Below are 13,255 nucleotides of genomic sequence, written 5' to 3'. Positions count from 1 at the left end.
GTTTAAATATAAGGATTCTCAAAGAGACAAAGAAATTTTCCCAAAGAAATTTTCCCATATATCCAGTAAGTTGTAGGGTCTGGGATTTCACTGGAGTCTATTAGCCAAGTTATAAAGCTTAAGTTTTTTCCACTATACCACATCCCTTTTTCTACCCTAGACTAAATGCAAAGGAGATAGATGTTTGATACTTAGATTAAGGAGGGACATGAAAGATAGTCATCATTCAATTTCAACAAGTATTACTGGTCTTTAACATGATTTTACTGGCACCCATGGGCAATGACATTTGAAACTGAAAATGATACACCAGTTTGCCACCCTCTTCCCACCCCATTGAAGGATATGGAAGACTGCAGTGGTTATAATAGGAAAATAGTTTGCTTGCCATGTGGCTAGCCCTTGAAAAATAAAAATAAATACACATCTACATTCTTCTCTGTTTTAAGGAAAGCAATCTAATAGTAATAGAACTATAGGTCTTTTATTATTTCTTAAAAGTTCCATTAAAGTAATCAAGATAATAAACTTGAGGAAAATGAAGAAAAAATCAATACTAAATAGAAGCATGATGAATATTTATTTCTTTCTCATATACCTCTCTTGGCTTTATCATCCGCATACTTTCCTCAACATTAAGTCCGTGAAGTTGTAGCTGTGATTCAATAGCATACTGGAAAAGAAAGATAATCTATTTATTAAATTAAGCTGAAAGCACAGAAGTACATTTTTAAAAAACTAAAAACAAATAATAAAATAACAATACAAACATTATATTAAATCCAAGGTCAAGTGTAAGAGACCTACGCAAAAAACATCAGAGAACAGCTTAATATAATTTACATGCAGGAATCTAAATTTGAAATGTTACATACTGGGGAAGAATGAAAATGTAGAGGTCATCTAGACTTAAGGAGCTACAAGAGATTTTTGGAATAAGGTATTAAATCACCTAAGTCAAAACCAGAATTTACAAAATAACCAAGGTGAGTAGTTTAGACTTGCTATGCTTGAACATAGGATACAGAAATGGCATAACTTAGAAACAATAACTTGACTTCTTTGAGAGTACAAGATATATATGGGAATAAGCAATTACAGGAATTACCTGGAATCTTTTGAAATTGTTAGGATTCTGATCCATTTAAGTAGGTAATAGCTATTAATTTTGACATACTAACATGTCCAAAAATTATAAGGTGTAGGCCAGAATAGTAATAATATAAATAAAGAAATAAACTTTTTCTAACACTGAAACTGAAATATATAATGTGCTTCTATTTTGTTTATTTTTATTATTTTTTAACTTGTCACTGACTTGAAACACATATACAATGTACTCTTTACCTGTGTCTAGAACAATCAAATTTCTTATTAAGGAAATTGTTGATCAAGTAGCGTGATTTTTTTTTTTTTTTTAGTGAACCACAAGATATATTTTTAATCTCTAATGATTTTTTTATAATAAAGCACCAATAATTATGTTAGCATTCTATGAGAACAAAGGGACAAATAAAAGTTTATATTCCTATTCTATGTAGCTAAAGGGTTAAGAACTGGAGTTTGTATTGATTTGGTTTCATATACAAATAAAATAGCAATAAGAATTAATAAAATATTTATAACTACACATGATTTAGACTAGCAGTTTGCTCAATGTCTTTAAAAAGACTAATAAATCAATGTTCCTATTCAATCCTTTCTTCCCTTAGCACATGTTTTACTTGAACAAAAGAAATAAAGTTAAAATCTATGAAAATGCCTAAATCAAAAGCATTTGACAGATCTTTTTATTGTAAGGTTACTTGGAAAAGACTAGTGAATAAACATTCAAGTCAAGAAAATGATATGCTCCTCTAGGAAGAATAGAAAGAACATAAATATAACTTAAAGAAATCCTTACATGATCAGAAGGGAAGGCTTTGGCTTCTAGAAGAATTTTATGCCGTTTCGGCGTAGGCTTAAAGAATGATAACTACAATGAAACAGATTTATTGGAAAAGCATTAATGCACAATTTATTATGCATTTGTTCATTTATACCACACTTTCATGTTATAATCTCCAGCATTTTAAAGACATTAATTAATTAAACATCTAAGATGTCTGTTGGGGTACCTTTTTTCAATTAGCCTTGTTTCCAATGAACTATAAACAGAAAGAAGATACTGGTTCATTATGTTTATCAATAAAAAAGCCAACACAGGGGAAAATGTGAATCAGGTAAAACTAAATCCTCAAACTTTACTTAAATATTAATTGAAAAATTATCTTCCCAAAGCATTTCATGGTAGTTTCCGTAGTATGACACTGAAATATCACGTTCTATGGTACTTATATTGACTTCTTTTATACTGCCAATTTGGTTTCCACTGGACAACATTCCCACTCTTTTAATATTTTATGGGATTTTATTTTGAGTCCAACTAAAAGTATGTTAGCTCTAACATAAAACATTTGTAATTCCTAGAGGCACCAGGGAGAGGGGGGAGTTCATTTGTTCAATGGGGCTCTTTCATCTCTTCACACAGTCTTTGGGGAATGAGATTGATTATAACAATGAAAGCAATAGCATTTATTAACTGGGTCTTGGTCACTGGCCAGTGCAAAAGCAACTTTCACGTATTATCACATTTAATCCTTGTACAGATCTTTGAGGTAGGTGTTACTGTCCTCATTTTTACGAAGGAGAATATTAAGACATACAGATGCCAAAAGCTTGTCCAATGTCAAATAAGCATTAAGTAATTTAGCTGGGGGTCAAATCCAGGGATGTCTGAACATGTAGATATGTTTCCAAAACATACTTACACAATGAAGTCAACATTTCTCAAAGCATCAAGCAATAACTATAGATACCACATCCCAAATCGAGAATATATCTGATATTTTATTGAGTATTTAAAATGAAAGAAGTATTTTAAACATAGAGACTCATTTAAGGTAGTAGATCCCTTTTCTTCAATTTAGCTTTATTTTCCAAATCTTTCAACCTACTCCCCAGAAATTAATCCACAAAAGTATGCTGATCCATAATTCCCACTCTGCTAAAGTCTAACATATTGGACAATTGTCTTTCCAAAAAGTTCAATGCTTTGCTAGCATTTGTACATCATTGTTTTGTATGTCAGCAAAGCAGTTTCCCTTTTCATCTATTGTGACTCTTATTCCTTATTTTCTGAGACAAGAACTGTTCAATATTCTAAAGCTCTTTGCAAGGGTCAACTCTTCCATGATTAGGAAGAAGCCATTATATCATGGTCCAGCATTTCCTGGTAAAAATGAAAATAACATCACAATTTATTTTTAAATAAGTAAATCACCAGATGCTCATGAATTAAAGATAGGAAAACATCAGATTCTGTAAATGAGTGTATTCTAAACATTGGTGGGAAAGGAAACTCACCAGTAGAAGATGTAAATTAACAGTCAAAGCATTCATTAAGGCAATTTCTTTCTCATTGGCTCCTGAAAAATAAACATATCATAATTTAGATGTTTCTATTACTTCTAAAGATACTTAGCAAAACAAAGTAGGAAGCTTCACTTGATCATTCTTAATGCTTTTAGAGATAAGGGCATATTTGATGTGTCATCACAAAGAAATGGAAGCTTTCCCACCTGACTCATTTTATCAAGTGATATCTAAACTAACATGCCCACAGCTAGCTAAAAATTATATTTCCTTTTTCAGGTAGTAAATAACAACCAAATAATGAAGCATTTGCTTTTTCCTGGAAAATAAAAATGATATATCCTATTATCAGCTAGTTTGTCAAATTCCCAAAGAGTACATTTTTGTGGTAAGTGTATCTCCAAAAGGAATCTAATAAGGTATTAAGGCCAATTACAGTTTTAAAGCTGGCTGTTTCTGATATCAAATTAAAATGCACCTTTAATAAAAGATGGCTACTTTGCCAAACACAATTCATTGTTATTACAGTGAGATATATAACAAGATAAAACAACCACATAGCAAAATACAATGACCTAAATAGCTCTGGGGTTTATTCATACACACTGAGATAAAAGATAATATAGATATGTAGTGTCTGCTGAGAAAATATGCAATATTAAGATATCCCCTACATAATCATAATCCGATCTAATTCCTTTTAACAAGGGTTTTGACACTAGAAACAGATCTAGAGAATACATTAGCTGCTTAAGAATTTATAGCCATAATAACAGCAATATTAGTACCTCTCATGTTTTGAGTTCTTATATCTCCTTACTATCCCTGAGAAAAATAGGCTGTGTGCCTTAATGTTTGTAAGGCTGTACATGTTACAGAAAATGTATAACACAAGTCCTACATTTTCTATCCAAAGAGATATTTCTAATAGAGTACCATTTTAAAAGAATAGCCAGTAAGTGTAATAATAAATCTAATAGATAGAGTCTAGGATAAGTTCACTGGACAGAGAGACCATGGAAATAAGTGTATAATTTAGGAATTTATTTTTCAACAAAGCCATTTAAAGAAGCTCCTGTCATCTTCATCTGGTCAAGGAAAACCTCTTATTGCATTTGCCATATGGATTTCTGCATTTGATATACAAGGATAGCGAACAAGTGATGGGTGTTAAGACACACATTCCTGGTCATTGTAAAGCAAAGGTCTGAAATCAAGGGACAATCAGAACAATCTCATTCCACATCCCTAGCACTGAATAAAATTTTTTCTAGACATACTATATATATATATATATATATGAAGCTGATAAGCTTATGTTACTTATAGAGGCATATGCCTTCTCCTAAAGTAAGAAAATCTCATTGAAATGTAATTTTTAAGAAATGCTGCCAGCTTCATTACATTCATTTCTTTACACCATGGTGTAAATTTTTCTGTTATTTCTAAAATAAATAGTATCTAAAATATCTAACCTGATCTTATCCTTGACTCCCTGTTAATTATACATACATCTTTTCTGAAAACCATTTATTGAAAAAAAAATTGGCAGGGTGAGTGGAAAGAAGAAAGGAAGGAAAAGTAATATTAAGAGAAAGCAGAATTAGTAGAAAGAGTGGTACTTGAAAAAAGAGGAAAACAAAAAAAGAAAACATGGTAGCTATGACAAAATGAAAAACAAGAAACACAAGAGGCAGGAAGTGGGAGGACTTTCTATAGACGCTCAGACATTCTATTTTTGCTTTAATATTACATTCTGATTAAAACAAATGCTGATTCTTGGGAAATTTTTGTTCTCTAGACAATATAGTGTTCATTTGGACCATCTAAAATTTTGGGGGCAAGAGAATGTGATGAATCTACATACATGCCCACTCATAGGTGTGCTGGGCTGAATGAATGTATATTTACAGTTGGCATTGAGTAACAAGAGGAATAGAGGTCATTTCTCACCTCACTTTTCAATGGCATGCTCTCATTTGGACCAGTTCTTTGTAAACAGTCCCACCTCTATTTGAATTATTGCACCATGGACCACTGTAAATAAAATTCACCTGCTACTGAACTTTGTCCAAGGCCAAGATCAGTCTATTTAACATGCATGAATGTGCACGCACATGTAACTGGGGGTGGTGTGAATATCATAAGTTTCAAACATTAACAGAAGTGTTTCTTACAAATATAAGCTAAAGGCACTGAAGAATCAAGCCATTCTTAACATCAAAGAGCCACAACCGACTGACTTTTAGTGTATGGCAATATCTCGTTTTGTTGCACTTTACCTTATTGTGTTTTTTACAAAGTGAAGGCTCGTGACAACAATGGATCAAGTCTACTGTCGCCATTTTTTTTTAACAGTGTTTGCTCACTTCATGTCTCTGTGCTATATTTTGGTAATTCTAGCAATATTTCAAACTTTTCATTATTATTATTATATTTGTTATGATGATCTGTGATCACTGATCTTTGATATTACTATTGTTATTATTTTAAGACACCACAAACCATGCCCATATAAGATGGCAAACTTCATCCATACATTTCATGTGTGTTTTCATTGCTCCACTAACTGGCCATTTCCTTGTCTCCTTCGTATTTCCTGAGACACTAAAATATTGAAATTAGGCCAATTAATAACCTTACAATAACCTCTAAGAGTTTCATGTCTCTCACTTTAAATCAAAAGATACAAATGTTAAGCTTAAAGAGGAAGGCATGCCCAAAGCTAACATAAGCTGAAAGCTGCACCTCTTGTGCCAGTTAGCCATGTCAAGATTGCAAGAAAAAGTTCCAGAAGGAAATTAAAAGTGCTATTCCAGTGAACACAGGGATGACAAGAAGCTGAAACAGCCTCAGTGCTGATATGGAGAAAGTCTGAATGGTCTGGATTGAAGATCAAACCAGCCACAGCACTCCCTTAAGCCGAAGCCCAGCCCAGATCAAGGCCCTACCTGTCTTCAATTCTATGAAGTCTGAAAGAGGTGAGGAAGCTGCAAAAGAAAAGTTGGAAGCTAGCAGAGGTTGGTTCCTGAGCTTTAAGGAAAGAAACATAAAATTGCAAAGTAGACATATGCTGGGTGGCTCCCAGGGTGCAGAGGTATCACTGCCTACATGGAGCCCACTGAGCACCTCTGTAACAACAAATGCCAACCTTTTGTTTAACAATTTGTCAGTGGGAAAAATTATTAGATCCCACGGATTTGGGCATTTCTATTAGAAAAACAGGAAAAGTAGGGCAAGTACTATTCACAAATGAAGATGCATCTGGACATGACTTGGAGGACCAAAGGTAACAAGAAGTTGTGAAGAGGAATCTCTCAACAGTGTATCCTGACCTGCAGCTTTCTTGCCTTTCATGGCACCCATGGTACTTCTGTCAATAATGCCAGCAAAAGGGATAAAGTCCATGATTTTAAATCAGGTTTCCTTCTATGCCTACACTACAGCATTCAGCATTATCAATGGAAATGTAAGGTATAGTCATTGTTCACAACAGACAGGAGTAATTGTTTCTTCAGTCTTCTTTGGATTAATCCCTCATTTGGCCCAAATGAAGTATTCCATGGATAATTTTTGGACCAAAAGAGCCTTACCTACCATCTTGCTCACCCAAGTCAGTGGAATGAGTGTTTTCGCATCCTGAAATCTAGAGCCCATTTGAGGGACTGAGATCATGGACAAGAGGGTGGGCACAGTGGCTCACGCTTGTAATCCTAGCTCTCTGGGAGGTGGAGGTGGGAGGATTGCTTGAGGTCAGGAGTTGGAGACTAGCCTGAGCAAGAGCAAGACCCAATCTCTACCAAAAAGACAAGAAAAAAAATCCAGCTGGGCACTGGGGTGTGCACCTGTAGTCCCAGCTACCTGGGAGGCTGGGGCAGAAGGATGGCTTAGAGCCCAGGAGCCAGAGGTTGCAGCGACAATGGTGCCACTGCACTCTACCCAGGGCAGGCGTGTGAGACTCTGTCTCAACAAAAACAAACAAGGCAACCGAGATCATGGACAAGGAAGGCAATGTCATAGGCCATTCCAGAAGGGCCTGTAGAAAGGCTGCTAAGGAAACAGAAATACCCAGGGCAGTGCTGTTTGAGACCACAGATTTTATTGCCAAAGATTTCACCTACTTTAAGGACATAGCACAGTACACTTGAAGAGGAAATTCAGTCTTCAAAAACAGTACTTTTCTGTGTCACGGGGTGTGGGGATGGGCTTTAGGTGAATTTGTCAGTTTCCAGCTTGAAATCCGTTCTCTCTCAAGGCTTCAGTTTAGACAACTCTGCCAAAGGTTTCTTGGGGACCTCGGAGGTGTCTGCACTAACACGATGACTTAAGATTATACGTGCTGAGACTGTTTCCAGGCTGGTTGTGTCTGGAGACTTTAAAGCTGACTGGAAGAAGAGCAATGAGAAGGTGTCCTGACACCACTGTTGGGGTTTCTGAGGGAGCAAGTGAGGTAACAACCAGCCTGTGAAAGGCTACTGTGAAATTACTAATGAACTTGTCTCAAGTTGAGTATTTGGGGGTGGGGGGGAAAGTGCATGACGAGGCAGTAAGTGCTGATGTAGAATCTGCAGCAAGTTACTCAGAAGAACTAACTAAGATCATCGAGGAAGGTAGCTACACTGAACAACAGAATTTTCTTTTTTTTTCTTTTTTTCTTTTTTTTTTTTTTGAGACAGAGTCTTGCTTTGTTGCCCAGGCTAGAGTGAGTGCCATGGCGTCAGCCTAGCTCACAGCAACCTCAATCTCCTGGGCTCAAGCAATCCTGCTGCCTCAGCTTCCCGAGTAGCTGGGACTACAGGCATGTGCCACCATGCCCGGCTAATTTTTTATGTATATATTAGTTGGCCAATTAATTTCTTTCTATTTATAGTAGAGATGGGGTCTTGCTCTTGCTCAGGCTAGTTTTGAACTCCTGACCTTGAGCAATCCGCCCGCCTCGGCCTCCCAGAGTGCTAGGATTACAGGCGTGAGCCACTGAACCCGGCCCAGATTTTTCAATGTAGATGGAATAGCTTTTTTTTTTTTTTATTTCAGCATATTATGGGGACACAAATATTAAGGTTACGTATATTGCCCATGCCCCCCGTCCCTCCCAAAATAGCTTTTTATTTGGAGATGATGCCACCTAGAACTTTCATAGCTAAAGGAGTCAATGCCTGTCATCAAACCTTCAAAGGATGGGCTTATTAGGAGTTAAAACAGCTGGTGCCTTCAAGTTCAAGCCAATACTTATTTACCATTTCGAAAATCCTAAAGCCCTTTAAGAATTATACTAAATCTACTCTGTCTGTGCTCTATAAATGGAACAACAAAGCCTGGATGACAGGACATCTGGTTTACAACATGGTTCACTAAATATTTTAAGCCCACTGTTGAAACTTATTACTTGGAAAAAGGGATTCCTTTAAAAATATTACTGCTCATTGACAATGCACCTGGTCACCCAAAAGCTCCAAGGGAGATGCTCAAGGAGGTTAATGCTGTTTTCTTGCCTGCTAACGCAACATCCATTCTGCAGCCCACAGATCAAGGAGCAATTTTGACTTTCAAGTTTTATTATTTAAGAACTACATTTCCTAGGGCTATAGCTGGCTGTCATAGACAGTGATTCCTCTCATGGATCTGGGAAAAGTTAATTGAAAATATCCTAGAAAGGATTCACCATTCCAGCTGCCATTAAGAATGTTTGAGATTCATGGGAGGAGATCAAAATATCAGCAGTAATATGAGTTTGGAAGAAGTTGATTCCAACCAGCATGGCTGATTGGAGGGGTCAAGACTTGCTGAGGAAGTGATTACAGATGTTGTAGAAAAAGTAATAGAATTAGAATTAGATAGGGTTCTATTAGTAATAGAAGCCTGAAGATGGGACTGAATGGCTATAACCTCATAATAAAACTTAGAAAAAATTGCTTCTTATGGGTGAGCCAAGGAAAACGGTTCCTTGAGAGAGAATCTACTCCTGGTGAAGATGCTGTGAACACTGCTGAAATGACAGTAAAGGATTTAGAATATTCCAGAGACTTAGTTGATAAAGCAATGGCAGGGCTGCAGAGGATTGGCTGCAATGTTGAAAGAAGTAAGATGCTATCAAAATAGCGTTGCATGTTACAGGGAAATCTTTCGTGAACGGAAGAGTCAATTGATGTGGCCAACTTCATGGTTGTCTTATTTAAGCAAGTGCCACAGCCACCCCAACCTTCAGCAATCACCACTGATCAGTCAGCAGCCATCAACAAAGAGAAAGACCCTTCACCAACAAAAAGATTATGACTCACTGAAGGCTCAGATCAATGTTAGCCTTTTTATTTTATTTTATTTTATTTATTTATTTTTGAGACAGAGTCTCACTCTGTTGCCTGGGCTAGAGTGCCGTGGGGTCAGCCTAGCTCATGGCAACCTCAAACTCTTGGGCTCAAGCTATCCTCCTGCCTCAGCCTCCCGAGTAGCTGGGACTACAGGCATGCACCGTCATGCCTGGTTAATCTTTTCTATATATATTAGTTGGCCAATTAATTTCTTTCTATTTATAGGAGAGACGGGGGTCTCGCTCTTGCTCAGGCTGGTTTTGAACTCCCAACCTCGAGCAATCCACCTGCCTCGGCCTCCCAGAGTGCTAGGATTACAGGCGTGAGCCACCATGCCCAGTCAATGTTAGTCTTTTTAAACAATTAAGGATTTTTTAATTAAAGTAAGTACATCTTGTTTTCAGCCATAATGCTATTGCACAATTAATAGACCACAGTGCAGTGTAAACGTAACTTTTATATGCACTGGGAAACCAAAAGAAATTTGTGTGACTCACTTTATTGTGATATTTACTTTATTGTGGTGATCTGAAACTAAGGCCACAATATCTTTAAGGCATGACTGTATTTGCAAAAGAAAATTTCCCTAAATTACCTATCTTTTTTGGCTCAGATTAGATTTCTGAAACCAACATTGTGCTGAGATATTTCGATATCATTGGCATTCCATAAGAAAATATATCTTTTTTTTTAAGTAAGCAAAATTTTTTTCAAGTTGCTTTCATTTATTCCTTTTTCCCCCCTAATTGCTTTGAATTATTGTATTATAGAAACATCAACGACTACTAGTACTTTAGGGGAAATTTTTTAAAAAGCTTCCAGAAAGCTTATCAGGTTTTGAAGGGATCTTTGCTTCAGAAGATCATCTATGTAGGACTCACCGCACTAACTGTCAAGATTTGAATAACTTCATTTGAGATGAGTGTTAGTCAGGGCTTTTTCAAAGACTGCTTCCCTGCGTCTTTAATACTTCTTTATTTATTTATTGGACATCATTTTTTTCTTTGCCAGCAGGTGAACCTCAGTTAAATGCAAGCACTGCCTTCTCGTCTGAAAGCCTGGTAAGCTAACATTTATGGAGCCTTTACCATGTGCTGACACTTCAAAATATGTGACTTATATTATCTCAGTCTTCACAGCAACCTGATGAAGTGTCTACTCTGATTTTCTTTATTTTATCAGTGAGGAAGCTGATAACCAAAGAAATAAGCTAAGTCACTAAAAGTCACTTAGAAAAAAAATAAAATAATAATAATAATCTTTGTCTAGAATTCCATTTGGAAGCATTGCTTACAGATGATCTGTGTATTTGACTTAAGTTAAAAATAGGAGACCTAGACCTAGACTCATAACCAGGTTCTTTCTGTGTCTTTCTAATCCTAACATAATTTCAAACATTTTGCAAAATGAGGATAAGGCCCCAACCTGCTTACTGTTTGATAAGAGGATTCATTAGGAGTCTCCTAACTGCCATACCATGTTCTGTGTGTTTTATTAAGCAGATGCAAATGTTATTATGGATTTGGCTGTCATGTTTGTAAATAGGCTAAGTCCAAGAACTTTACTTTCCATTTTCCAAGTAACAAATTTCTGTGGCCTCTGGAGCTAGCCAGTATATGGCTAAGAGCCTGTAACTATAGGGGGAGAGATTCCAGGGACTATTGCTTCTCTGAGGGTCAATAAAGTTTCATAAAGAAAATTTATGTTCACATTACAACATTTTTATAAGCCCAAATGCATGAGGCTAGCCCTTTGTGATTTTTATGTACCCAGGGAAAAGTAGGCTTAATAATAGTACTAATAATATTCTTCAGCAATTTTATTTCTAGCATCTTGATAATATGACATTAATTATAAGGGAAAGTTAGTCCATGTTTTGCAGAACTGTTGGCTCTACATAGAATGTTTTATTAATAGTTTTCCTTCTCATCTGAAATTGAAATTCTTTTCTATGTCTGTGAATAAATATCTCTTTCTCTTCTCTATCCACTCTATCAATTTGTACACATAATAATTTTTATGATTCTGCTGTTACTTTCTTTGAGAAATTTTATGATGAAATAAAGGCTATGGTTTTAAGAACCTGGAAGATTCAATCTTGACCCAAAATATACAACATGTCTATTTGCTCATGACACATTTAGATAAGCCTAACAAGTAGGAAAAACAAACTTGACTTTTGCTACTCTTTACTGTAGTTACCATACCATTATTTTAATCATTTTATTATTTAAACCATACCTACTTCCAAAGAGGGCCTGAAGTTTCTTATGCAATTTAAGGAAAAATGCTAACAAATAGCAATACAATACATGCACATAAGAAACAAATTAGAAATTGTTAAATGTTTTTGTTACTTCAAACGTAACCAGGTTTTTCTCAGAACTTCCTAGTAACTCTAGTAATCTAAGGCAAAAAGGAAACTCACGTGAGGTCTGCAAACAAAATAAACACACACATACACGAAAATGCCTTCTGAAAAAGTAAGTTTCTATTAAAGCAAAGAGTGAACTAATAATTCATTTTTCAATTAGACGTAAGAATCATTTCTCTGACTAATATATACAATTTGAAAAGTAAAGAATTTGGAAGATTATAATAGTTACTGAAATTTAAAATAAATAAGTAAATATCAAGCTTCTAAAATGTTGTTTATAATTCACTTTTGCAGTGTTAATTCATATTTGGTTCATCAACAACAACAAAACAATTGTAGAAATATTTCCCCTGATAAATCATGAGTTGTAGAGAACAAAACAGATATTTAACAAACTAATCACTAAACTAAAGATAGCCTTCGTCCACTAAAAATATTTCAAATGATATGTGACAATGAAATGTATCACATGTCACAAGGTTTGAGACTTTGGGGAGTCAAACATATTTTGTTTGATGAGTTTCATATCTACAAAACAGGCTGCCCATTTCAAGAAATATCTGCTATCTTGTATATCCCATATAATATTTTGGGAGTGAACATCTCTAATTTAATTAGTGCAACATTCAAAGACAAAGGTGTAGACAGTCAAATGAAGTTTGTCCCATAGGTCTGGTATAACAAGAAGTATTTGGTCTTTGTTTCCAGTTCCTGGTACAGGGCCCCCAAAATCCTTGGATTTTTCCAAGTGATAAAAATATCTTGTGTTATTCATAAAAAGTTTCTTTAAGTAGCACCTGAGTTTGGGCTAATGAGGTGACTTCGCGGTGGGACTCCTACCTAGTCTCAGGATGGGGCTGGGAAAGAACAAGAGAATAGAAGGATTAGAGGATTAGAACTTTCAGCTCCCCCACTGGCCTCCTTGGAGAGAAGGAGAGCTGGAAATTGAGCTCTATGACACATGAACAATGGCACTCAGAGCCCTTATAGGTAAGTAGGAAAGCACCTCTGAGCGCTGAGAGGGTGGCACGCTCAGAGAAGGCATGGAAGCTCCATGCCTCTGGGTCCTCCCACCATGAACTTGACCTGTGCATCTCTTCCACTGGCTGTTCCTCAGTTGTGTCCTTTATAATAAACTGAGAAAGTGTTTTCCTGA

The 13,255-nt window shown here is 35.9% G+C and overlaps 1 protein-coding gene across 6 annotated transcripts in view; it reads right to left on the bottom strand.

Annotated features, from left to right (window-relative positions):
• Nucleotides 1–13,255, bottom strand: part of KYNU (kynureninase) — a 138,419-nt gene that overhangs the window by 74,674 nt on the left and 50,490 nt on the right. For all 6 annotated transcript variants that reach the window (XM_076005499.1, XM_076005498.1, XM_076005503.1 and 3 more), the window contains 3 exons: nt 3,406–3,467; nt 1,904–1,975; nt 599–673 (listed from right to left, as the gene is read on the bottom strand). In XM_076005499.1, coding sequence (XP_075861614.1) covers nt 599–673; nt 1,904–1,975; nt 3,406–3,467 — 209 coding nt within the window. The remainder of the gene's footprint in view (nt 1–598; nt 674–1,903; nt 1,976–3,405; nt 3,468–13,255) is intronic.

The sequence above is a fragment of the Microcebus murinus genome, chromosome 8 (genome assembly GCF_040939455.1).
Source record: "Microcebus murinus isolate Inina chromosome 8, M.murinus_Inina_mat1.0, whole genome shotgun sequence".
In the NCBI taxonomy this organism is placed as follows: domain Eukaryota; kingdom Metazoa; phylum Chordata; class Mammalia; order Primates; family Cheirogaleidae; genus Microcebus; species Microcebus murinus.
This window is presented reverse-complemented; position numbering and strand designations above follow the sequence as displayed.